This window comes from Cololabis saira, chromosome 15 (assembly GCF_033807715.1).
Source record: "Cololabis saira isolate AMF1-May2022 chromosome 15, fColSai1.1, whole genome shotgun sequence".
Lineage (NCBI taxonomy): Eukaryota > Metazoa > Chordata > Actinopteri > Beloniformes > Belonidae > Cololabis > Cololabis saira.
Window position 1 is genome coordinate 11,007,818 of NC_084601.1, and position 26,961 is coordinate 11,034,778.

At 42.6% G+C, this 26,961-nt stretch overlaps 1 protein-coding gene across 5 annotated transcripts in view; it reads left to right on the top strand.

Annotated features, from left to right (window-relative positions):
- ripor2 (RHO family interacting cell polarization regulator 2) overlaps positions 1-26,961 on the top strand; it is a 75,659-nt gene that overhangs the window by 41,024 nt on the left and 7,674 nt on the right. For 4 of the 5 annotated variants that reach the window (XM_061742452.1, XM_061742451.1, XM_061742453.1 and 1 more), the window contains exons 2-16: positions 2,752-2,872; positions 6,343-6,498; positions 8,708-8,786; positions 8,958-8,981; positions 9,554-9,607; positions 16,888-17,037; positions 17,292-17,355; positions 17,496-17,539; positions 18,775-18,900; positions 18,989-19,137; positions 20,517-20,646; positions 20,937-21,083; positions 22,271-23,020; positions 24,086-24,264; positions 24,463-24,625. In XM_061742452.1, the coding sequence (XP_061598436.1) occupies positions 2,752-2,872; positions 6,343-6,498; positions 8,708-8,786; positions 8,958-8,981; positions 9,554-9,607; positions 16,888-17,037; positions 17,292-17,355; positions 17,496-17,539; positions 18,775-18,900; positions 18,989-19,137; positions 20,517-20,646; positions 20,937-21,083; positions 22,271-23,020; positions 24,086-24,264; positions 24,463-24,625 (2,336 nt within the window). The remainder of the gene's footprint in view (positions 1-2,751; positions 2,873-6,342; positions 6,499-8,707; positions 8,787-8,957; positions 8,982-9,553; positions 9,608-16,887; positions 17,038-17,291; positions 17,356-17,495; positions 17,540-18,774; positions 18,901-18,988; positions 19,138-20,516; positions 20,647-20,936; positions 21,084-22,270; positions 23,021-24,085; positions 24,265-24,462; positions 24,626-26,961) is intronic. The other variant, XM_061742456.1, reaches the window with a different exon arrangement.

Here is a 26,961-nt window from a genome sequence, read left to right on the forward strand (position 1 = left end):
TTTTTTTTTTTTTCTCAGCTTTGTATTCTATTTTAATGTCGAAGCACAAAGAGCTGATTTCTCATGTGTCATTGCTGCACACGTGCCTCACTTTTGAAGTGGAGCTGCTTTCAACTGAGATCTTCTCCTCATCAAAAAGCACTGACTGTAGCATGTCTAGAGCACGGGGTTTGAAAAGGGCAGGCTTTGTGAAATAAATAACACTTGGCAGGTGATTGGTGAATCATTGACCACACAAAAGACACGAGAAAAGTTCAACCAGTCGGATGAAAACAGTCATTCTGCGCTCCTCTTTCAGTAAACATGCTCCAGCTGTGATGTGACTGACGCTACGGCGGCACACGCTGCGGAACCGCTAGTTGTTGAGTGTAGACACATGCAATCACATTTGCCTTCCCTGATTGGTCCAAACCAGTGTGGTCTGGTCACACGTGCACATGCTGGAGTCCTTTCAAGGAGGATTATCAAAACCAACATTTGCTCCCTTTACACCGCCAGCAGACCTCAAATCAAGTTGCAAGTCAATTTAGTTTCTTATCGTTTGGCCACATCAACACAAGAGTACAAAGCTAGAAAATAATTCAGAGTGATGCAAAATGCTGTTTTATATACTGCTTTTTTAAAATAGTTTTTAGCATTTCTAAAGTGTCTGTAGGGAAACAATAAAACTCTGAATGTTAAAAATGCCTCCGACTAGGAGGAGAGGTTGAACTATTCTCATCTGTTAGATGCCAGCGCGAGGCGAACCCCTCTAAACAACTGACTAGCTATATTTTTATCTCTGACCAGGCAGCCTTCCTGCTCAACATGGAAAAACGTATATCTGACAGATAATCGTGGTGGTTTGTGTGATGAGGCACAGCCGTCGAGGTCTTCCGCATTAAAGCCACCCAGCTGCTATTAATAGCTGGAGAAGTATTGGTAGCAAATCTTTCGTTCCCCTGTTGCAAAATCAGGTGCTAATCTTCCCTCGGTGCCGGGTCTTTGTGTTGCAGCCTGCCTTTACGCAGGCCGGGCGAGATGATATCGGGTTGCTGGTTCTGTCGCGTGTGTGTGTGTGTGTGTGTATGTCTATTTATATGATGATGTGAGCCTGCCCCGCCCCCTGCCTCCCCCTCACATACGGTGTCTGTCTATCTTATGGAGACATAAAGCAAGAAAAGGGGTCATTTCACGCACAGGTTGTTTGGATTAAACCGTAAATGATCCCTGCACAATAAAAGACTGGCCATAAGATGTTTCCACCAAAACAGCAGCACATCACAGGCAGAGGTGGAAAAAGTACAAAAATATTGTACTTAAGTAAAAGTACAAATTTTCTGCTTGAAAATTACTTAAGTCAAAGTAAAAAGTACCCATTAAGAACATTACTTAAGTAAAAGTATAAAAGTACCTCAAATTAAATATAGTAAAGTACCAAAAATACATGGTGTAAAATGTACTTAAGTACAAAAGTACAAAGTACAAAATTCAAAGTACAAAATTATTTTCAAAAGGATTGCAAAGAAATGAAGTCCCAACATTGTCATGCTGTCGAAAGTGGCTTTATTCCAAGAATTTGCTCACAACTCTAAATAATGGTGATATTATTTGGACCCCTTTAGCGTTTGTTTCCATTACCCCATTTTAATTTCTCCCTTTGCTCATCACTGCTGCTGTACCCCATTGGCCCCGCTGACAGGTACAGGGCCTTCTCTGTCTCTTACTGGACATTTAAAAATATAGTGCTCCAGGTTATTGAATAATAAGATAATCTCTTATTTGTAATTGATCTTTTTCAAACTGCTTGCAAGTGGATGTTAGACGTGTCTCTGCTGTAAAAAGCAGGTAAACAGGAATGAAAGAAAATTCTCCATCTTCATGCATGTTGTTGTTAAGCTGATTAAAATGATTACAACTGCACATGTGTTCAGTTGCGATGTGATAATCGTAATTATTAAACTATTAAATGACAGCAGGTATCACTAAGTAGGCAGCTGGATTCAAACGGTTTCTGATGAAAAATCGTCTCTACAAAGGAAACGTTGGTTTTAATATCTCAGTATTCCTCCCGTTGGGCGCTTGATCTTCGCTGCGTCATTATCTGACAGCTATATTTGGATGTTTCTCCATCTATTTTCAGCCCGGTCCCCTGGTGCCCACGTGAGCCGTGTTGCATTCCACCTCTCCAGCTTCAAAAAGGGTTGAAATCTGACAGACTGCTGCTGGTGGTAAATATAGGCTCAGGGACAGAATATGTCTCGGCTGCAAGAGGGACTGATTAGATAAATCCACAACTGGTCTGGATGGGGTTTTGTGGGTTTTTTTTTTACACACGTGGTCGCGCTAGGTTTGCAGTCAGGTCTGTGTCAGCGGTTTGGAAATAAATGTCAGTTTGATGAACTGCATGTTTACAAAAACTTCAGTTCAAATATTTGCATGCTTGAGAGAAAGTGACAAGAGTCTTGATTTGCAAGACCTGCCCGAGGGGTAACAGTTGAGGTATGTTTGCAGCCGAGCAGTGACAAATAGGCCGTGTGAGCTGAGACGTGTTCACACAGGCTGTGACCGCCGCTCAGCCACATAGCACACGGAAGGCATCATCCCCAACAGTGCCTTACTTTGTACTGTGTTACTCAATGGCCGTTGTACTCCAGCTCACCTTTCTGCTGGCTTGTACTTGCAGGAGTACATGACGTCGTTATTGTTTGCTGTGACACACTGCCACACACAGTTGTTTGAAATAGATATTTGTGTGTGTCTCTCCTCCAGGAGTGTCATCCCGCGTCCCCGAGATCATGGCGGCCGGCACCCACTCCCCCGGGGGGCCGAATGGCATCATACGGAGTCAGTCCTTTGCAGGCTTCAGCACGCTACAGGAACGCCGTTCACGGTAAGGTCTGCAGGGGCGTTAGTCCATGATCAGGCCATAATTTGGTCCAGAGGTTAGCAAAATAAATAAATATAATATTATATAATCTAAAAGTTGGCATTTTATCCTCTAGCTTTGGTCTTATTTGGAGGAAAGTATCTTCTAAAGAACTAATCATTGCTATATGTTTTTACAAACCTCTGAGGTCCCCTGTTTTAAAAAGTTTCCCATCAAAGTCATCATCTATTGTTTAAAGGGGACCTATTATGGCATCTAATCCCTATTTTAAACAGGCCTTGAATGTCTTAAAAACAAGCTTTTGATTGTTTTTGCTAAATAAATTAGAAATTCAGCCTCTAAACCATGTCTTTATCATCCCATTCTCTAATCTCCTTATCTATGAGGGATTCTGAGTGGGCGGGGCTATGATAATGAGGCTCTGTGCTGATTGGCTGCCTGAATGACGCGATACACCGCTACGAAAAAATGGTGGAAGCTCCGGCCGGTGGAGTTAAGCCTCAATTATGGTTCTGTGTTAAATCGGTATGGCGTAGGCTCTGCGTTGGTGTAATGCAGAACCATAAATCAGCCTTTACACCGTGTCCTAACTGCATGCGATGTGAGCAGGCGTCAGCGACAAAATCAATTCCATTGCTTTATTTTCTATTGGACTGTCCTAACTGGCCGATTTGAGCTGAACATTTGTCGGAAGCCCTGCTTCTATTTTCTTCCTGTCGCTCGCGTTGAAAGCCGATTGAAAGCGCTGTAGGAAACAGTCACGGATGAGGAACGGCTGATCCAGTTAGTTGAAATGAGAAGTTATCTCTATGATTCCTCCTCATTTCACTACAAAAACCTCAATCAAGTGGCAGCTGCTGGAGGGAGATGGACAGAGAGCATGCGATGTCACGCAGTGCTACGCGATAGTCGGACGCTCACATGCAGTTATACGGTTTTATAGTTGTGGGCGTTGTTTGCATTTTGGTTACGTAACGAAAATGTGCAGAATCTGAACAGCTCGTAGATCCACATCACACTGGACGGCTCATCCGGGCGGCTGTACAGACACTGCAGAATTTGGTTGCTTTCCTCCTTCTCTGAGTTGGCAGGCTGAGGGGAGGCCACTTTATATATGTTAAAGCAAGAGAAAACCTGTTTTTCATAATAGGTCCCCTTTAAGATTAAACCTACCGTATTGGGACGCTTGCATTAAGGTGGTTTAATCCTTTAGGAATAAATAGGAATAAATAGGACAGGAAGGAGGTGTAAGTCTGTCTGAGTTTCTACCTGTCAGACGTGGAGGAGAACGTTATAATCAAGACCGTAGAACTCGTGGAGCCGGATTTCTGCAACAGTTGGGGAACCATGAGCCTTCAGGGGGAACACTGAAGACTTTATCAGCGCCCTGATAAACAGATGTTCATTCAGAGCTTTGATCCATTTCCTTTAGAGCCAGAAGTTGTTCATGAGAGGGTGGCGATCAACAAAGACCCTGAGAGAAAAGATGTGTGATCTGTATTCCCTCCTCTTTGACTCATATGTGTCAGCTCTCGTTCCAGACAAAGCCTGCCCTCACTCGCATCCCCGATATATCTCTTACGATCTCCGACTTTTGGTTGACGGCGCCTGCTTGTCTTCAGTGGTTCATGTCCTGCTGAGAGAGTCCTCTTTTCTCCCAGCTCAGACAGTGAATAGCATAATTAGCTGGAGTGACTGGAGTGTGTGGGTGACTGACGATGACGACAGACGGGTTACACTCTGATAATAAGTGAGGTGGAAAGCTGCAGAGATTTAGCTCCTAAAGCCATTGGATTGTGTCACAGTCTGCGTGTGCAGCCTTTTTTGTGTGTGCTTTTTGAGCATTTACGCGTGGCTGCATGCTGCAGACTTTGCAGTTTGTGCGTGTGTGGGGGGGGCGCAAGCATCTATTAGCTTGCGTGGAAGTGCTTGGCATGTTTGCATGTGTTTCTGCCTGCGCTTCCATCCAGAGACCCTACTGCTCTTACAGCCTGCGTGACCCCAAGGCTACGCAGCGGTTTCACTCATTGCTGCCCTACATTTGTAGCAGCTGAGGTTGAACTTGTCCTGCTGCCGGCTGGTCGGAAGACATGACGCGTTCCAACTCGCCGAGTCCTGGATTGGTTGGCATTAGATCATTTTCATTAGGACAGCAAAAATGTCACTCATCAGATGAATCCTGGAAGCTTTTAAAAAGCTGAAGTGTGCTTGAGTCTGTGAGAGATGAGTGTGACCTAAAATGGACTAATGTGATGGAAAGAAAATGAGGTGACTATAGTGGAAAAAGGCGCAGCGGTGGACTGGCAACCCGTCCAGGGTTCATCTCAGTCCTCGCCGTCCATCTCCATCTTTGAACATGTGACCACCATCAACATTTGATTGATTTAAGTTGATTTAAATTGGGTTTAAATCAACACTGATTAGGTTGGTGTGGACTCGAGAGGGACGGATTTACATTTGCCACGTTCTTAACAGGAGTGGAGTGGCTAACGTGGGATTACAACATCACTGCTCATCCTCTGGTAGCTTCCAGTCATTTTTACAGTTTTATCTTCAGTCAAGCAGCAGGATGACCACAATCAAGTTTAATCCAGAATATAGTCACTAAAAGTGTCCCTCATATTACATACTCTTCTGTTATAGCAAGTTTTAACAAACAATCCAACGTTTATTATAAGGGGGCAAGCACCGTACACCTTCGTTATAGATAGCTCGTCATTAAGGTCTGCACAAGTCTGTATCAGGGTGTGATAGAGCAGGAAAACACGTAAAACATGCAGGAAAGTGATTCCTCAGGACCGGCGTTGCCCACCCTTGATTCAAGGCCAGTAGGAGAGATGAAATGGTGATGCTGAACCCTTTCCTGGACTCCAGATCTGTGAGGATCAACAGTCCGACGTTGAACAGGCTGCGTGTGACTTGAGCACGTCAGCATTTCAAATTCTCTAGTTACATAAAACTTTGACAACTGTTTTGTGCGTTTTTCAAGTTTCTGGTGTTTTATGAATCAAATGATCAATAATAAAAAAGAAAAAAAGATCTGAACATCAGTTAATGATAAAGATCACTGTAATTTTCGCTGCCCTTTAGAAAACGTAACACATGGCTTATATTTGCTGCATCATCCCTTGTAAAGCCCTCACACATGAGTTGGTGTGTTGTTGGAGGACTGTTGCAGCGAGAGGCTGAGAAACAGATGAACATCATTAATTTTCTGCTGCGCAGAATTCTCTGTTTGAGTGCTTGTACAGTAAGATAAATAGCAGCCTTGTAACAGTAAAACAGAGCAAGTTAAGGTTTGAGAATTCCAACTTTGTGAGCATTTACACACACTTATTCACATGTGGTGTTTGGTACAAGCCTAACATTGATGAGGAGATTTATCTTCGTGCATCACACACTAGGATGGAGCTTTCTTCCTTTTATGGTAGACGTCAATCTTTTTTTTGTTCTACTATTTCATGTGTGTGCAGGTGTAACTCTTTCATGGGAAACACTGCGGTGCAGAAGAAGCCTCCGTCCAAGCCCAAGAAGGCCCACCTCTCGGGCCACAAGGGAGGCAGCAGCTCCAGAGAGCCCCAGCCCAAACGGCTGGAGGAGGTTTACGGCGCTCTCAAGCAAGGCCTGGAGTGAGTTACTAGTTCTGTTTTTGTTTTTTATTTTGGATCCCCATTAGCGGACGCAAAACGCCAGCTAGTCTTCCTGGGGTCCATGAAGATTAAAAGTACATTCATATAAAAGTACATTTATATATACAGGACTGTCTCAGAAAATTAGAATATTGTGATAAAGTTCTTTATTTTCTGTAATGCAAAAATGTCATACATTCTGGATTCATTACAAGTCAACTGAAATATTGCAAGCCTTTTATTATTTTAATATTGCTGATCATGGCTTACAGCTTAAGAAAACTCAAATATCCTATCTCAAAAAATTAGAATATTCTGGGAATCTTAATCTTAAACTGTAAGCCATGATCAGCAATATTAAAATAATAAAAGGCTTGCAATATTTCAGTTGATTTGTAATGAATCCAGAATGTATGACATTTTTGTTTTTTTAATTGCATTACAGAAAATAAAGAACTTCATCACAATATTCAAATTTTCTGAGACAGTCCTGTATACTTCATATAAGACTTTACATTTGAATACATAAATAAACACATAAGTAAATTACAATACAATTACATCACTCCATTAACCCCCCCACTAACCCCACCCACATCATTACATTAGCAACATCACTGTAGTGGTAATTATCACAATTTGTAACTACATTGAGTTGTATATTCCATACTCTATACAGTAAATCACAATTGACAAGCAATTGACAACTTGACAACTTGAGCGCTGACGTCCTTTCATTCTTCTATAAACATTTATTTTCATATCATGCATCCATGGGTGAGAAGTTTATTTATTTAAAAGTAATAACTCTGCTGTATTCTTTAAATTCCACCTGGATAAATGTCTGCAAATGTCATTAGTTAAAGCAGCACAACGTAACTTTCAGCTTTTCTGAGTTTGGCGGCATCTTTTGGACAAAATCGGTAGTGTTTTACCAGAAAGAACACTACGTTTCCCATGAGCACCAGCGCGTACTGCCGGAAAACTCCTGTCCCCTCGCTGCATTTGTTTTGATGAGAGGAGACTGGATGCTTTTCTGTTTCACCAAGTGAACAGACGGAACGCAAAAAAAAAGATGTTAAACTGCTGGAAAGGAACTGGAATTTACCGGGATACCTTAAACAAGGAAGCCAGGGAGCGGTATATGGAGAAAATAATGATTATTAACGGTCTGGATCCATATGAAATCTCTACTGAAGAGCCATATGTTTCAATACATTTGTATAATACAACATACAGTACATGTTTTGTATCCCTCTTAGGCTACTTCTCTTTTCTTTTTTTTTTGACCGCTGTATTATGCTGAAGAGGCTCCTCGTGAGATTATTTTTTTCCTCTGCAGCTACAAATAAAGTTAATATTTTTTCCTCAACAAACTAGTTTTATCTGAAGATTGGGGTTAATTGCACCGCAGAGAGCTGGCCAGCAACTGCGTTTAGCTGGAGAAGTGGGGAATAAAACCCGTGTTTTGATCCGACGCCCGTCTGTGTGAGTGTTTGTGGTTTAAGGCTGTTTATGGTTCTGCGTTAAATCGACGCAGAGCCTACGGCGTAGGTGTGCGTCGATTTAACGCAGAACCATAATTCAGGCTTTACTGTGTGTTTGGTCGTTACAGCCGCGATCCAAAGCGAGCCGACGACTCTTTCACTCTTTTACTCCGTTATATCAGATACTTGGCCTGCGTGGTTCTGCCTCCGAGCAGGAAACCGTTGAAAAGTTAAACCATTAGGATCTTTTCCCTGGTCTGTTATATGTGGAGCTGCTGCTGCTGCTGCTGCAGCAACAGGTTACCAGCTTCTGCGGAGCTGCGCTCCAAGCCCCGCCCATTTTCGTCTCGACTGCGAATCGGGAAGGAGGGGGAAGTGACGTATGTGCCGTAAAGCAGTCAAAGCCGTAAAATTTGTAGTTTTTTAGTGTGGCAGGGTTCCTACCATGCTCCTCAAAGTTACATAGTGCCAGTGAAGGTGATACAGACCCCCCCAGATCATGACAGAGGTGTCATTAAACCTGTTGGAAGTTGATGTACCATCACAATGACTCTGGAAATATGATATTAAGGTGGAAAAGTTACGTAGTGTCGCTTTAAGTCTGAAAGGTGTGTGTGACCTGCAACTTTCAGTCTGTGTGTTTTAGCCTCTTAATGTTTTCATATTTGGATGACAGCTTAAATGTTTATGTGTAAGTGTATCTTTTCTTTTCCGCTCCATAGTGAATATCTTGAAGTTCATCAAACAGAGCTGGACAAACTCATGTGTCTGATGAAGGACATGAAGAGGAACTCCCGTCTGGTGAGATTTATCCACAATAGTTTATTAAATGTTCAGTTAAACGACAAGAAGTAATTTACAATCCCTTTTACGTAAGGCACACATTGTGTAAGAGCCAAGAATGCATTGTGTTGTATGTCCAGCGTCATCTGGGCCTCGTTTAGTTACTCTCTTCGTGTGTTTTCTCTTCAGGGAGTGCTGTATGATCTTGACAAGGTAAGCTGATGGAAAGGAGACGTTTTGATGCACGTTTGCTGAATTTTTTATGTTAATAATGGAGTCCTAGGAGTGGAAAACAAAGCAGAAGAGGAAGATTTCAGTAACAGAAATACCTACATACTAAGCAGCAGTACGTACTGTAGGTACAGACAACATGCAGTAGTTGTCGTGTGCTCTGTACCATAATGCAGTCCTCTGAAAACTTTAGCTAACATTAGTCATGCAAAATTCAGGCACTGCTTTACCTGCTTTTACGGGAGAACTGTCCCCGGCAGGATGAAAGGAAATGTAAGTTCGAAAAAAAAAATGAGTAAAACAAGAAGCTAGCTGGCCCAGGAGGGGTTGTCGTGGGAGAAAACAGTGTGCTGTGCATCAATAAATAAGAAGGACGTGCTGCGTTGAGTGTTTTCTGCTCCGCCGTGACTCTGCAACATATGTTTCGTAATCACATATGCCACTTTTCTCCCCCCAGGCTGGGTTACGTAAGACCGCCATAATGCATGCATCTGTAAACCATGAATAACCACATTTTTAACAGTTAAATTGTTGTGTTGTGTGTCCGTTTGCAGCAAATCAAGAGCATTGAGAGGTACATGAGACGCCTGGAGTTTCACATTAGCAAGGTAAGCAGGCGGCGGTGTTTCAGTTCTATGGTTTTTATTGTTTGGTCCCAGAAAAGTCGTTAAACAGTTCAGTCTTGAGTCTTCAGGCTAATCCTGTCCCTTCATGTTTGAGGGATTCCTTGGTAGAAGATGGTTCATATTCTAGTCCAAAATATTTCAACCATTTGGTGCTGAACTCAACAGCAAGTGTTTGGTAGGGATATATTTTTTAATACCTTCACCCTCCTTTGTAGTCTCCTCACTGGTTGCCAGTTGGAGACATTAATCCCATAAAACCCTGCAATGCTCTTTGACTTTTCTTCCACATCCCCTTTTGTAGTCCAGCAGCCTCTCTTGCTGTGCATCAAATCAGACAAGACAGCAGGTAATCAGAACACAGCTCCAAAGGTAACCATGGTTACCTGAAGATGCTCTTTGAGGTCCTCGGGGGGGCATCTAAAGGGGGATATTTACCTCTTTTATTCAGACATATACTCTTTGACATGAAAACTCACATTTTGTTCAAAATAAAAACATTTGAAACAAAGAGACGATCCTTGGACGGTTGTTTCCGTTCTTGTGGACCGAAAGCAAGTGCAGATGTGGGTCAGGGCAGTTAGCCGGCTTCAGCGTGGCGGACAGGGTCCTTAACGGTCATAAAAACAGATTAAAAGAAGGAAAAAAAAAACGTCTGTCACAATTGAAAATAGCCGTTTTGTTGTCTCACCACATCTACACTCCAACAATGAAAGCAGAGGAAACGTAAGCAGAGTCTCAGCGTGTGAGGTTGTTCCAAGACGCTGTTAAACGCACACTCAAAAACCTTCCACTTGACATCCAGCTTTGTTTTGAAACCTCTGTTCTTGCACGCTCGGCACAAAAATAGACATAAAAACCAGTAAATATTTGAAATGGTGGAGCAGCGTGTGATTTATCGTGGCAGGCAGGTAAAGTGCTTCCGTGTCTGTCTAAATCTACATCTCGTCTATTCTGTTTCTAAATATATTCACACCTGTCTTTGAATACAAAAAGTGCTGGATCGTTCCAAAAAGTTCAAGATACTGAACCCCCACCCTCTGCCGAGGTGCGTTCCTCACTTAAAACCCACCCTGAGTCGAAGCTTCTAGCGTGTTAATGTGATGATCTTTCTCGTGCATCCATGTAGGCTGTTGGTGCAGGTGAAACATTTGTCAAATTAGTGTTTTGAGAAACTGATGTGACGGATTTAGCGAAGCGTATCCAGTTTTTCTGGCCCTTCTTGACCCTCCGGTCTAGAAAAGTGTGAAGGTGTTTCTAGATGTGTTAATGTCATCCTAGTGTCCATGTCCTGCAGGACATGACAAAGTAGAAGGTACTTTTTTTTTGATAGCTGGTGCCAATCTTTTTGCAAAGGATGGATACCAACTTTTTTATTTATTTGCTTCTTTTGCTCGAATGGACAACAATCGCTGCGTCAGCTGTGATGTACAGTTTATCGAGGGGCAGTTTTGGATGTTTCCTTGTTTATTTCAGTCAGAGGTGGGTAGAGTAGCCAAAAATTGTACTCAAGTAAAAGTACTGTTACTTCAGAATAATATGACTCAAGTAGAAGTAAAAAGTAGTCATCCAAATAATTACTTGACTAAAAGTAAAAAAAGTACTTGGTGAAAAAACTACTCAAGTACTGAGTAACTGTTGAGTGGCGTCTGATTTATTTTTTTAACACAACCATTCAAACAGACAAAAGTAGAAAATAATCATCTTCAGGCAAATTAAATCAATAAAATAAATTGAAATTAATAAAAAATAAAAAATAGCTTAAATTAAAATAATCCTAAAGTAAATTCAAGTACTTTATTAATAAAGAAAATAATAACAGAATAAAAAAATAAATTAAGCACAAGTAGCACAAAATTTTAAGCCTTTGTACTTTTCTTTTTTAACCAGGCAGAACTAGAACAAGCCCATGAACTCATAGAAACTCTGTGTGTGTTTGAGTCTGTGTATATGTGACAAAACATGCAAAAACAAACATTTTTCCCAAAGAATCACCCAGTGATGTCATGAGATTGAACGTACGCGGATAAAAGGGATAAAAGAAAAGTAACAGCTCAACGTAGCCTAATGTAGCGGAGTAAGAGAAACAGTTTCTTCTTCACAAATCTACTCAAGTAAAAGTATAAAGTATAGTGATTCAAAACTACTCCTAAAAGTACAAAATTTCCCAAAACTTACTCAAGTAAATGTAACGGAGTAAATGTAACTCGTTACTACCCACCTCTGATTTCAGTGTATCTTGCATGTCGCTTCAGAAAAAGAGAACATAGGAAGATCCTCAGGTACACACTCGGTATGCATGCACATGTTTCAGTGTCTGCACTCAGGGGTCGGGTCTCTGTGGGGGACAGCTGCCGTGAGCTATGGCTGAACAATCATCTATCAGCAAGTTGTTAGTGTGTGACTCACATCAGGCTGCTCTTTTGTTCCTGCGCTGCCTGCAGATGTCTCTGCCGTAATTGGCACACATGAAGGAAGCAGGTGGAACAATGCAACCTCTATGATGTCCTGCATTAGATAAGGCTCTGTTTCTGGTGTGTGCACGCCTATATGTGTGTGTGTGTGAGTGTGTGTGTGTGCTTGTTGGATACTATTATCAGCAGGGCATCATTAAAGTGATGAGTGACACAGATTGAACGTGAGAAGAGCAGCTGCCAGGCACCGCCTCTTCCTCTGGCGGGAGGTGTGTGTATTTGTTAACTACATGCCAAATTCAATCCACAACGAGTGTGAATATATTACATGCGATTACCTCTAAAATGGGGCATTTTCTGCTTTCCTCTCGTCCCTTGAATACTAATCTTGCCATGCACACACACACACACACACACACACACACACACACACACACACACACACACACACACTCCCCCAGAGAGGGTGTAGGGTGTTTGATGCTGTTGGTGTGGCCCGCCTGTTTTAATCTGCTTATAATCACTCACCCCTGGACATAAAGGGTGTGCACGTGTGTTTGCACTATTTTCCTGCTGTGGATAAAGTCCATATTTATATTAATTGCTCAGATTTAAAGCTCAAAAGTCTACAAGTACATGTAAGTACAAAAACAGATCCCATTAAACTGGTTATACTACTGGACAGACATCAATAAGATGCTATAGATGAGCTTAAAAATGCAATATAGATAGTTGACATTGATGTTTGAGCTTGAATTGGTGGGTGTACAATATCCCTCTCGTGATGGAGATAATTAATTCCTCTGTAAAGATTTCCTTTTAATCCCTCACGCGTGCTCTGAGCTGGGCAGGTTTTCGCCAGCACACTGAGCCGTAATTAACTTTTTCTAAAAAATGACTGAATTTGGAATATATTTACATTTAATATGCCAATTAACTCCCAGCACATGTGAACAAAGGTCAGGTGCTTCTTATTGGATGCACATTGAAATGTATACACTTTAAATATGCATATTGTAGCCAGAAATGGATGAGAAAAGAAAATCTTATTTAATGGTTGGATGGTTATTAGTATGAAGGTTGAGAGTCCTTGGTGCCTGAAACTGCTAGTAATTCTCCCGATTAATCTAACAGTGTGTAAAATGTCAAAACAGGGAAATAAATGAGATTGTTGCTTTGTTTTATCAGTTTCTTTGTCTGCAAGCGTACATCTGTGGCCCCCACGCCCTCATGTGCACCAAACCCAGCAGACCAACCAGGAAACATGAAATGCACAGTCAGGGAACGCTCGGCGGGGGGCTGAGATATTACACGCCTGCGTGTTTCCAGAGCGGCATCTTCCTGGCTGTCCAACAGTCAATGAGTTTTTTGTTGTTGTTTTTTTTAGTTTTAGCCATCTGCTTGTGTGTAGGTTTCTGTTTTTCTTTGTTTTTATGCCTTTCATGTCTTTCTTTTTTTTAAATCTGGGGTGAAATGTGCCTGAGGTGCAGCAATATGCCGACGGCCGCCCTCTCGAGCCGAGCTTGGCTGACCTTCAAAAGACCAGATCCTCCACGGCTGCGAGAGGCCGTTGTAATTGGGGGGAAAATTAGCTCCATTAGTCGATAATGATATGATTTGCTGATTTAAAAATGACTGCTATTCATCAGCCCAGTTTGGGAGGTCTGTTTTGCAATTTTCACCGAAAGAATAACTTCTTATTATGAGTCAAATATATACCTAAAAGTTAATCTTAGACTGATATTTGTCTATTAAATGAACTTCAAACCAATCAAAGAGCTGGAAATTTGCGGTTGATGTAATTTTATAGCTGGCTCGGCTCAGCTGCTCAGACTTGACACATGCACCGCATACCACAGACAGACAGAGACAGACAGACAGACAGACAGACGGGCTGGTCCCAGCGAGGGGGGAGGCTTTGAGGGCTTGCTGCTTTGAGGTGGAGTCGGTGGGATTGGAGTGGGTGTGTGTGTGTGTTTGCGTGTCTTTGCCTTGAGAAAAAGTATTTACAGCATCATCAGACTTTCTTCCCCCCAGGACTGAAACTTCCCACCCAGTTTTTTACAATGAGGCTTCACTCGTGTCACCAGAAACGCCCCCCCGTCGGTGCGCGGTGTTTCGGTTCAAGCACAAACACACGCAAACAAACACGCGCTGTTGAGACAACAGGAGTCAGACTGGCCCATTTTCTCCCGCATCTCCCTAATGAGCGCCATAAAGAGCACAAGGCATCAATATTTCAAGCGCTCGCATCCGGCGAGCAGCGATATCTCCCTTTGATGAGGCTCCGCAGAGCAGAGGTGCTCTGTTTTGCTCGGCTGCCACTTCGATCGTCGTGGCCAAATCAAACCGGCGGGTGAAAAAAAAGATTATTGTAGTTGTAGATTACTTTTACTGAATAAATGACCTGGAATGACTCTGCGATATTTTGTCTTCTTCATTTTATGCATTGAGTAGTATCGACAAACACTTTTTTATTATTATTTAACAAAAGTTTTGTGATGTTGAACAATGACGTAAGGTAGAGTTATAACTTTAGAGAGTGAATCTTAAAGCGTACAATGAAATAACAGTGTGGAAAAACTTTGAATAAAACTGTGAAACAAAGCTGGGCAGAAAACTGTTGAATAAATATAAATGTAGGTATGTTTAAGACTATGTCTTCATTTAAGCTGGATATTTTTCTGACTTAGTAAATCAACTTTAAAGGTATTGTGACATCATTTTTAACATGCTTTTAACACTATTAAAAGTCTTGGCCAACATCCCTCAAATGTGTCTAAAAGAGTGTAACAAGAAAAACTTCACTCTAGTACTCTTTTCCTGGCTTTTTATTACAGTGTTTTTTTGCGCCGTGAAAAATGCTTCCTTTCCCCCCTTTCCTGTCAATCATTGCTCCGCTCCTCCTCCAAACCTCCTCCTCCTCCGGGAGCGACAGGCGAAGCATGCACGGAAAAGCAGGAGGGCGAACCACAGCAAACAATCATAAAAATAAAGGCATGCAAGCAGCACTGTCCCCTTATCTTAAGTCCAGTCAGTGGCCGCGGGTCTTCTTAGCCGTTTTCCTCCGGTGATTAGAACAAAAGAGGCTCTAACAGCTCCGTGTTAAGCCTCATTTATGGTTCCGCGTTAAATCGACGCAGAGCCTACGCCGTAGGGTTCAGCGTATGGTGCGCGTCGCCGCGTATCCCCTACGCCGTAGGCTCTGCGTCGGTGTAACGCGGAACCATAAATCAGCCTTTATGGTGCGCTGGAGAGGAGAGGAGGCAGGGAGCTGGGTGGAGGGGGCGGTGATTTAGCGGATCGTTACGTAACGATCCGCCACCAAACCACATGCGCCGTTTTTGCATAGTTATGCGGAAAATCCCAGAAAGCACACAATACACTGAATGTTAAAAGTTCGTTGTTTTTTGGGTGTAATTGATGTCAAGACACCCAACAAAACACAAAAAATCAAGAAAAATGTGTTTTTCATGTCACAATCCCTTTAAGTGCAGTTTTACAGGATTGCAGAGACTGAAGTCCTGAGATGAAAAGCAGCAGGAAGTTGGTTTTGAGATGACTCCAGCAAACATGGCTTCTCAGAAAAGTAAACCTCTAACTGTGGGTTAGGTCCAACCGTCGCAGGTCTTGTTACAACATCTTCTTGTTGTGGATCCGATGAAATGCCAGGGATTTGGCTCTCAGAGGGACGCGGCGGTGTTGGTGGAGTCGGTCCCTGTTTTTGCGGTTCTGGGTGACATCAGGCTTTGTAACACATGAGTCCATCACACTGGACCCGGACTGCCTGTCTCACTGTGGGAGTGTCCCGGCAGCGGTTTCTCAGATATGCCCTGGCCGTAGCTGTCAATCCTCCCGGAGACTCCTTGCTCTCCATCAGCCGTCACTATTCATGTATTGTTGCGCCATCTTCACCTTCTTTCAACCTTCGTTTCCTTTTCCGTCCACTGAACTTGATCTGATTGAACATTAAAGGGGACCTATTATGAAAAACAAGTTTTTTCTTGCTTTAACATATATAAAGTGGTCTCCCCTCAGCCTGCCAACTCAGAGAAGGATGAAAAGCAACCAAATTCTGCAGTGTCTGTACAGGATGATCCATCCAGTGTGATGTGGATCTACGAGCCGTTCAGATTCTGCTCCTGTCGTTACGTAACGACGGGAGCGATGCGTGAAACCACGCCCACAACTAACTCCGCCGGCCGGAGCTTCCGCCATTTTTTCGTAGCGGTGTATCGCGTCATTCAGGCAGCCAATCAGCACAGAGCCTCATTATCATAGCCCCGCCCACTCAGAATCCTGCATAGATAATGAGGTTAGACACTAGGATGCTAAAGACATGGCTCAGAGGCTGAATCTCTAATTTATTAAGCAAAAACAATCAAAAGCTTGTTTTTAAGACATTCAAGGCCTGTTTAAAATAGGTATTAGATGCCATAATAGGTCCCCTTTAAATGTTTTCTCACCTTTTTTCTTTTCTCTTCTTAAAGTGGCATAAAGGGTTATTTTAATGTAAAAATATCCGTTTAGAGGTATTTATCTCTCGTCTTACTGAGTACTCACACTGATGAATGTCTTTATTTGCATACAGTCGAATACAAAATAAAAAAGGAGATAAAAAGAATCAAGTTGTTGCAATGACCTGGTCAAAGTCAACAGATGCCAACAAACTACCTCAAGTTACTCGTTGTACGAGTGATTGAATTAAGTGGTTCGCTGCTTCTGTTTTTTGACTTGATCTTTGTTGAATACGCATCTGCAGTGTAATATATCATGTGTTGTTGGTCGTGTGAGGTTGTAGAGACCTGAAAGTATGTATGAAGCAACTCCTCTGCGTGTGTGTGCACTCAGGTGGACGAGCTGTACGAGGCTTTCTGCATCCAGAGCCGCTTGAGGGACGGTGCCAGCCGGATGAAGCAGGCCTTCTCCTCCTCGCCCTCCACTAAAGCCACCAAAGAGAGCATTGCAGAAGTCAACCGACGCTACAAGGAATACACTGAGGTACTGGTTAGACTGAAAAATAAAACATCTCAACCAACAACAGCCACTACAGATGACAGAGGCTACGTTTACCCTCATTTGCAAACACTTGGTCAGACCAGACCTTCAGGTGGAGACATCAAGTACTCCTGACCTAAAAGGCTCAGCAGGCTGACCCACTTTGTCTGATGCAGGATAGATAACATGATTGCTGTTCCTCCTGTCTTTTGTGAGTGGTGTTTGTGTGATCAGTCTTATCTTTTCCCATTGTCCAGAACATGAGCACATTTGAGAGCGAGCTGGAGAACCTGCTCGGGGAGTTTCATATCAAAATGAAGGGTGAGTTGGGATGACAAGTTTGTCCTCATCCACACCGATACTTAGGTTAAGAGGCTTTCATTTACCAACGTGGCAACTTTGATATCTGATTTATCCATATTCACACACACACCAACTCTAACAGTCTCTCTCTCCGACAGGTTTGGCCGGCTTTGCAAGACTCTGCCCCGGAGACACATATGAGGCACGTTTATTTCCTTTTTCCCCCCCTTTTCCAACGTTCTTATTTCTTTCTCAACACTGAGACAGTTGAAAAGGATTATTTTAGTTTAAAGTAGTTAAAAGGACATTCTTGTAATGACACCCTTTTGTTGAGCAACATAAAAATAGACCTTTCTTCTATTTATAATAATTACATGATATGCAGATTTTTTTTTTCCTTTTACTTGACTGATGAATTGAAATGTCACCGCTTTCTCTGTATGCAAGAAAGAACTCACATTAGGAGCATCTAACGTTCATTTCCCGCTTCCTTTTTAGGATATTGATCTCTCTGTCAGCTGGCTGTTGCTTAGTAACACTATCTCTTGCATAATATAGTTGTTTTCTAAATTTTACTTAAAAAAGAAAACAATAAAAAAAAAGTGGAATATAAATAAACCTAAATGAAGTCTGATGGTCGTGTTTTGTTTGCGAATCTCCACCCTGCACATTCATGCAATGCAGGTGGAGGCATATATGCCGCGCTGCACATTTGCTCCACGAATGCGGTGCAGCAATGACCCCGGCTCGCCGTGCAGGAAGGGGTGGGGACAGGAAAAGGTCACGCACACTTGATTGCATTCAAGGTCAATAACCCCTTTATGCAATCAAGTATGGCAATTTATCTCTTGACAATACACTCAATAATTTTTAACACATATATTTGTGCTGAAAACACCCTTGAACCTCCCCCCTTACTGAAAAGATATATTAATAATGATAAAAGGGTGCATTTATGGAGCGAGACTGTCTAAATATAAACGCTGAGTTACCAATAAAGGAAAGTCAGCATGAGCCTCGACAATGGAAAGGAACATAGACATGAAGGCTGTTCTGGTAGGGCAACAAAAACACTGGTAACCAGTAAATAAATATTAGAAATACTGATTATGTCTCCAAGGGTGAATTGGCTGGCAGTAAATCTTAATAGCTGGCTTGACAGCTTTTCCAGTGTCGGCCAGAGCTCAGATGATGAGCTTTTAGCTGTAAGGATAGCAAACATTTCCCCCCAGAAGTTGGTAGACAACAAAGTTAAAGGAGGAGAAGCTTGAACAATGACAGCATGCTTAGCTTGTGTAGCATACGAGTCTTCATGGCCTTTTTTCTTCTGCCTTGCCAAATGAATATTTATTCACTGTGACTTCAAGCATGTGAACATTTTTAGTTCTTCAGGACAAGCTTTATTTAATCACTCCGGTGTCTTGTTCACTCCTCCAGATCTTCATGCGGTACGGCCGTCAGCGGTGGAAACTGAAGGGGAGGATAGAGGTGAATTCCAGACAGACCTGGGACGGTGACGACATGGTCTTCATGCCTCTCATCTCAGACCTGATCAACATCAAGGTACTAAACCGTCTAAAATGTTGGCTTTTATGCCACCTTAATGTCTGTTTTTCTGAGTCGAGGGAGTAAGCTCTGCGCTGTCCACCAGGTGACGGAGCTCAAAGGTTTGGCCACTCACATACTGGTGGGAAGCGTGATCTGTGAGACCAAGGAGCTGTTCACGGCCATGCCTCAGGTGGTGGCCGTGGACGTCAACGACCTGGGAACCATCAAACTCAACCTGGAGGTGACGTGGTAGTAAGTACAATCCTTATCAGCTATCACGAGGCCTCATCTTCTGTATTTTTATCAAGTGGCAATCAGTTTCTCTGTCTTAAAGTCACATTTACATGTCCATGTTTCTTTACTTCGCATGCACTAATGATTTTAGTCCAATTATGTGTGTTGACAAGTGAGATGAGCGTTTTGTGTACGGCATGCGGGCCAAATTACGGGGTTGCAGAGATGTCAGGAGCAGCCAGGTCTATTTTTGATCCTTGTGCAGTCTATTACTGGACCGGCCATATGCTTGTTTGTTACTGAACACACACAAGTGTTGCTGGCTGCAAGTTCACGGCCTGCACTTTCTGTCATTTCCTGCCACCTTGTGGAGAACATCATCCTCGCAAAGGACGGCGGTTCAGTCAGTTATAGCAGCCACTAGGGATGGGCGGTATGGACTAAAAAATGTATCACGATAATTTCTGGCATTTATCCCGATAATGATAAAAATGACGATTAAAAAAAAATACCAATTCAACTCCACCTTTTTGACTATAAATCTATCACCACATTCAGTCTTTGGAGCCCCCAAAACACTGCTCTAAAAGATACTAAATACTACTAAACTACACCAATTAAATTGAATTAATAAAAACCAATTAAATTAGTACACCTGTACTGCAAAACTGTAATGACTCAAATGAAACAAGTTTGAAATGTAAGAACAGATTCAACATTTATTCAAACTGTATGGCGTAAACAGTGGGATAACAGTGCAAACAGCAAAAGTACTATTGTCCTTCAAGTTTTCTTAGCTTATAAAATCACAAAGTAGAAAAAAATACAACCTGATAAATAAAGAAACAGGACAAATAAATAAAAGTTCACTGAAAATAGAATCCAATCAGTGATGACCTCTTCTAATATAAATAAAATGTGCAAATTAACCTGTGGTTGGAACATGCCACAAATTAGATTTTTTTTCGTAATAGTCAAACGTTATATCAAAATGTAACAACCATTTCCTTCTGTTGGGTAACAAAATAGTGCAAAAAAAACATGACGAAGAACAAAAATATATAGCCATCCTTTGCACTCACTGTTTTTTTGCAGACTCTGCATATAATAGATGATGTTTGCTCCTCGTCACTCTTTTTAAATCCAAACCAGTTCCAGATAATGGAGCTGGGGCCTCGTTTAACAACAAGCTCCTCGCTCTCAGATTCTCCTTCTGCCATGTTTGTTACACAAAAACATCATCAACGGGAATTTATCATTTTTATCGTGAGATGACAAATTCTTACCGTGGGGAATTTTTTTTGACGGTATATCGTGAACGGTAAAATATCGCCCATTCCTAGCAGCCACATTAAGATCCTTGTTTTTCCTCCATCCCCCTGACCCACCCAATCCAGCCCCTTCGACGTTGAGGATCTGACGCTGTCGTCTGGCAACTTGAGCAAAGCCACGGCTCTCCAGAGACGAGTGTCGGTCTACAGCCAGGGCACGCCGGAGACGCCCACCTTCCAGGAAAACTCCTTCTTTGTGAGTACCGCTCACACCTCGGTTGGCTCCATTGTTGTCTTGCAGGTTGTTTAAGTTGAAAGAATAATCTAACATGTGCTCTTACTACTCAGTTCAAGTCGTTAATCATGCTTATTCATGCAATGGCAGTGCTCCCTTAACCCTACCCCATCCGTCTCTCTGCTATCCTCCTGCGTTTCCACACTACAATCCCACACCCGTGCTCTGTCCCTCCCTGCACATTCCCCCTCCCTCTCTTTGCCACTTCTCAAACCCCCAACGTGCCTCATATGGCTGTGTATTATGTAAAGAAGTGGCAGCCACATCCCGTGGAGCGACAGCGCCTCTCCTTCCTGCACATGCTTCGAGACACGCTGCTAGAGAAACTAAGGCGCAGCCGCTCATTTGGCGACCTGGCCCCGCTCCGGCCTAGGCCCAAATCCAGTCTTGAGGTCTATGTGAGTCTGTCGTGAAGCCTTGGCTCTCTTAACCTGACTGTGTGTAACCTCTTCCGCTCTGGCATGATCAAGGTGTGCCCGCCCACATTGTGTGGAAACATGGGGTTTTTTCAGCTTCTCTCTGGGCACAGTAGGCCACATGTGGTTGCTTGCATGTTTATGTCTGTGGCATACTGTTTCAGGAGATGTATTATGCCCTTTTTTTACAATCTTGCACAATATTCTAAGGTCTTGGAGAAATCTATGACAGTATTTTGGTCAAAATAATGCAAAGGGGGTAAACAGAAAGCTTTCTTTTCTGCGATATTTGTGTAGCTCTGTTCATAGCAGCCAGTTTGAGAGGGTGGAGAGAGTCGCTTTACTCACTTCTGTGGGCTGCAGCTTATCTGAGATATGTGGTTTCATCCATTAATCCATCCATCTTTAATACCCACTTCATCATTTTCAGGATGCAGCCTTCCCAGCTGTCTTTGTGCAGTCATGCAAATTGAAATTTGGATCCCAATCACACCAGTAATATATTATTGCATGAGAGGCATATGAATTGCTCCAAGTTATTAAAACATTGTAATCCAGATTGGAAAGCTGTCAAACATGTTGTCATTCCTCTGTCTCGTATATGCATCGATGAACCTGGGGTATTACTGTTGGTCAGTTCCTCTGTGCTTTAAGGTTTGAAACAAGGGGAAGGTTCTTTTTCTTCTTCTTCTTTTGTAAGGCCAGGTTTCGGTGCTACCAATGATTATTAAAGCTTCTGACAAAAATTAAAAATTGAAAAAGAAAAATCACCATTTCAAAAAAGAGCATTATAAGCTCATTTATCAAATCAAAAAAAGTCAATAATTGTACGATTGTTCAGTTGTTGTTGGTTTTTTTAACCCTTTCTTTTATTTGGTTCTTCAGAGAACCAAATAAATGCTCTTCAAGCATATAAGAAGTAATTCCTTTCATAATATGTCTCCCCTTTGAGCTGTTTCTTAATGTGTCTGGTTTATATTTACTTCATTACGTGACTGTCTTGTCTAGTCAGAGTAGGGTATAGTTGCAGGTGGGTTTCTCAGTATGTCCATCTCTTTTTCTGTCTGTAATGGGAAGTTTTCCGTGCTCCTTTCCATCTGATGTGCACAGATTTCATGTGTATCTCAGTCTGTGTTTTTGTTGAATTACTCCTTTGTTTGTCCTTTCAGTCCACTTTACCAGACGACGTCTTTGAGAACGGCGGCTGCGGCATCGCCGAGTGCAAGCGTCTATCTTTCACCTTCTCCGATACCTCCGGTTCTACTCCCAGCCCGGCGCCCAGCTCCTTCTCCCAGAGCCAGTCCAACCCTGAAATCACCGTCACCCCTCCAGAGCCAGAGTCTCTGGCCACGCACATCCTTCCATCCAGGGAGAACTCTATTGCAGAGGAGCATTTAGTGGAGGAAGAGGAAGAGGAGGAGGAGGAGTATGAAGAGGATGGGGAGACGGGCAGTAGAGGCAGCAGAACCAGTCCCAGCCTCGCCAGCGACGAACCAGATGCTGCAGAAGATTCAGAGTGGGAGCGCACCGAGTCTCAGCGTAACTCCAGCTCTAACGGGGGCTCGGCCGCCCCCTCCCTGGGCTCCGACGGACACCTGTCCACGGTGGCTCCAGAGGACGTTTTCCTGGATCATGTTGACGAGCTGAAACCCGTGGAACTGGACACGGAGGAGCCGGGCAACCTCACTAGACAGCTGGTGAAGAGGCTGACCTCGTCAGAAATGGTAGTTCCCGGCGGGAGCTGCACCGAGGGCGGAGGAAGCCTCGGGTGGGCCGGGGAGGGGAGCAGGGCTTTCCTGGAGAGCAGCCTGGAGGACGCCATCCACAACCTGCTGACAAAGCTGGAGTCACTGACTCACCGCTGCAGAGAGCTGCAGGACCTGGAGCAGGAAGTGATGCGTCTGGAGGACCTCCTCAAGGTGAACTGCTGATCTCTTTTAATCCTCCACAAGCAGGTATTTATTTGTTGAGCTGAGAACGGACGTATATCTATCAGGGTTCATACGTTTTGAAAAAACCTGGAAAAGTCATGGAATTTGAAAATGTAATTTTCAAGGCTTGGAAAAGTTTTGGAAACATAAGTTCACCCCAAAAGTTTTGGAAAAGTCATGGAATTTATTTTTCTCACTTAATGATAACATTTAGTAATAACAGCCTATAAGGTAGATTTAAAATTGATCAATAAATAGAAAAGTATAGAAAAGTCTCGCGCGTTCTCACGCGTGACGTGCCGAGCATCTTAGTTATTACAGTTGTATTAGATTACTATACAACATATACTACAACATAGTGCTGGTATATCTACGGAAGAGTATTAGGGCCAGGCAAGAGAAAAAAAATTTGAGAGTGGAAGATTTTTTATATTGTGCACTTCGAGAAAAAAGACAAAATGTCGAGATAAATGTTGAAATAAATACAATTTCGAGAAAAAAATGAAAAAGTCGAAATTTCGCCTTTTTTCTCGACATTTCGACTTTATTCACAAAATTTTGACTTTTTTCTCGACATTTCGACTTTATTCGCGAAATTTCGACTTTTTTCTCGACATTTCGACTTTTTTTGCGAAATTTCGACTTTTTTCTGGAAATTCTACTTCAACATTAATCTCGACTTTTCGACTTTTTTCTCGACATTTCGACTTTTTTCTCAAAGTGCATAATGAAAAAAAAATCTTCCTCCTCTAAAATTGTATTTTTATTTATTTTTCTCCTGCCTGGCCCCAATACTCTTCCGTATATATCAGTGTTAGTTTAAACAAATGTTTATTTTGTATAAAAGCATAATTATCATTAGATCTCCACTGTGGTGACTTTTTACATAGTTTTATTCCTATATTTCATTCATACATTGATCTTTTAGAGGTCATGTATAGTCATGGAAACTTGCTGCCAAGTCATGGAAAAGTCATAGAAATGTGTTGGTTAAAATGTGTATGAACCCTGTCTATCCTTTTATTTAGCATACAATCTTGTTTTTATTCCCAGTGTCGCCTCCCGGGCCACAGGAGTCGGTCGTCCAGCCTCAGTCTGACCGTGGAGAGCGCCCTGGAGAGCTTCGACTTCCTCAACACCTCTGACTTTGACGATGAGGACACTGGCGACGATAATACCGGCCTTCCCCCACAGAGGTCTCCGCTCTTTGATGCAGATGGAGAGAGGATTGGGTGAGTTCTCACAGGAGACGGCGGTAGCTCATTTCATAGGTGAAAAGTCTATTTTATGATTTAAGAAGTTAGAATCTGTGTTATCTGTAATCCTTTACAACTGAGCTATAAAAAAAAACAACAAAAAAACACATCCCAAGTACTGTTCTGTGTGTTTTTGCTGCCTCTAAATGGTGAGTGTTGGTACGTGTCGCTCAGGGGCCAGCATCCAGAGGCAAGAGGCCACCTGAGCGAAGCCCTGACGGAGGACACTGGGGTGGGCAACAGCGTTGCAGGAAGCCCCCTGCCGCTCACCACTGGAAATGAAAACCTGGACGTGGCCATCGTCATTCACCTTCAGTACTGCGGTCACCTCATACAGGTGAGTGCGGCCGCCGCTGACTCATTGTCTGGTGCAGAGGTGTCAAAAGTATTCACATTCATTACTCAGGTAGAAGTATAGATACTAGAGTTTAAAAATACTCCTGTAGAAGTTGAAGTATTACCTCAAGTTTTTTACTCAAGTAAAAGTATAAAAGTACTGGGGCCTCATGTACTAAGAGTGCGTGGATTTCAACGTGAATCCGTGCGTGGAATTAACAAGACCGCAAAAATTCATATGTACAAAACTGTGCGTACGCCCAAATCCACGCAGGTTTCTCTGTACATCCCAATCAGCGTGGATTTGAGCGCACATGCGGGAGCACAACACTCCGCCTTGTCTCTTCCCTCAAATATGTTTGAATATGATATGAAGATAATTATCCATTAAAAACCGCTCATCCTAACAAGAAATGTGCAAAAAAAAAAAAAAAAAACATCGGCTCTGAGCTGGAATAAATAATTCATTTCATTTAGGGGTGTCGGACTCCAGTCCTCGAGGGCCGGTGTCCCTGCAGGTTTTAGATGTTTCTCTGCTTCATTGCACCATGATACAACTGACTGTGTCATCAACAGAACTATCCAGACTTTGATGACAAGTTGGTGACGATGATTAATGAGAATCAGGTGTGTTAAAGCAGTGAAACATCTAAAACATGCAGGACACCGGCCCTTCTGGGATTCAGTTTGACACCTACATTATGGTGTTCTTTGCTTTGCGTTGCGTTCGGTGAAGAGTTTTGGTTTTATTATGATCTTATTATGATCAAATTATGGTTTGTTAATGTTTATGGGCAGCGTTGGTGCATCATTACACCCTGCTTTTCTTGTTTGTATTTTAAGAACCGACACCAGAATTTTTGGTGGATGAAAAACGGCTCCTCGTTCTGCAGCATATTATATACTAACGGATTAAGACCAATGTACACGTTTATTGAGTCTTACACATTATGGATGTCCGCGATCACCACTCTCATAAGTATAACAATGTGAACAAAATACATTTATATTTAAAACATGAAGCATTACGATCTGATTCCTCTGCTGCAGAAATAAAGACAATTTGTTCCAACGGGATTATCAAGGTGCAAACGTGAGAAATAAAGAGCAAAATTGCTGTAACTCGGAGTGTTTCATCCGCAGGAGGAGAGACTGGTCTAGATCCCTGTCGTGCCAAAACGTGATTGCCTCCCAGAATCTGATTTCTCCCCTGAAAATGGGTCTTTTTACCTGCCAAAAATTGATTGAAGGCCAAATACAGTTAATGAAAGGTTGTTTCTGCCTAAATATGACTTGATCTCATTCTTGAGCTTCATAATCTGAAATCTGCCGGTTTAGCGCTCTTGCTCAACGGGCTGCTGTGCGCGCTCCCGCGGCCACAAATCAGAAGAAATCAGATTCTGGCAGGAAATCACTTTTTGGCACAACACCGGTTTTTGCTTCAAAATTAATTTTAATGTATTTCTGTCCAGACACAGTTATGGGATGTTTAGGGTCTGGCTTTTATCTCCAGTAGTCCTCCCATACGGTCGTCATGGTGACAGATGTCCGACCAGCAGCAGCTCCAGCTGAAGCATCATGTTGGTCTGAACCGGAGCAGCTGGTCCAGTTCAGGGCAGAGATCCAGAAGGATCCTCTTGATACCTGAACCAGCTGATGGTCCAGTCTTAGTCCTGGACCAGCAGATCAGTTTGGTGCCTGAAGACTCGCTCCTGATCCTGCATCAGCAGGTTCCTCTAACGGAGCCAAAGCTCCATCAGGATTTGCAGGTTCCATCGTTGAGCTCCTGCCTTTAGTTGTTTGTTCAGATCATGTGGTTGATTGTGAGATTGTTGCAGCTTCACTCTTTTGTAACTTATCTGGTGATGTGGGGACTGTCATGTCCTTCACGTGGTCGTGAACTTATTGTTGACGTTATGTTTCCTCATATTCTGCACTTCACTGCATCACCAGTGAGTGTCACCAACGGACAAAACCTCAGAAAAGTGCGTACAACAGCCTTAATATGTGAGTGAAGGACCGCAGCTTTCTACGTTCACGTCATTCTTTGTACATCCGAGCGTGAGCGTTGAAAGTGGCGTACGCACGTTTTTTGTGCGCCGCACTCTTAGTACATAAGGCCCCTGGTTTCAAAACTAATTAAAGTATAAAAGTAAAAGTAATGTAAGGGGGAAAAAAGCCATTAAGGACAAAAGCCATTGAAAATGAATGCATCTTAGTATAATGCAAATATATTAAAGAACCATATATGTTTACTATTGAGCATTAACATGTGTTTCAGAGAGCAGAAGATATGATGACTAGTTGCCTATAAGTATTGTAATGGTGCAAAAAGTC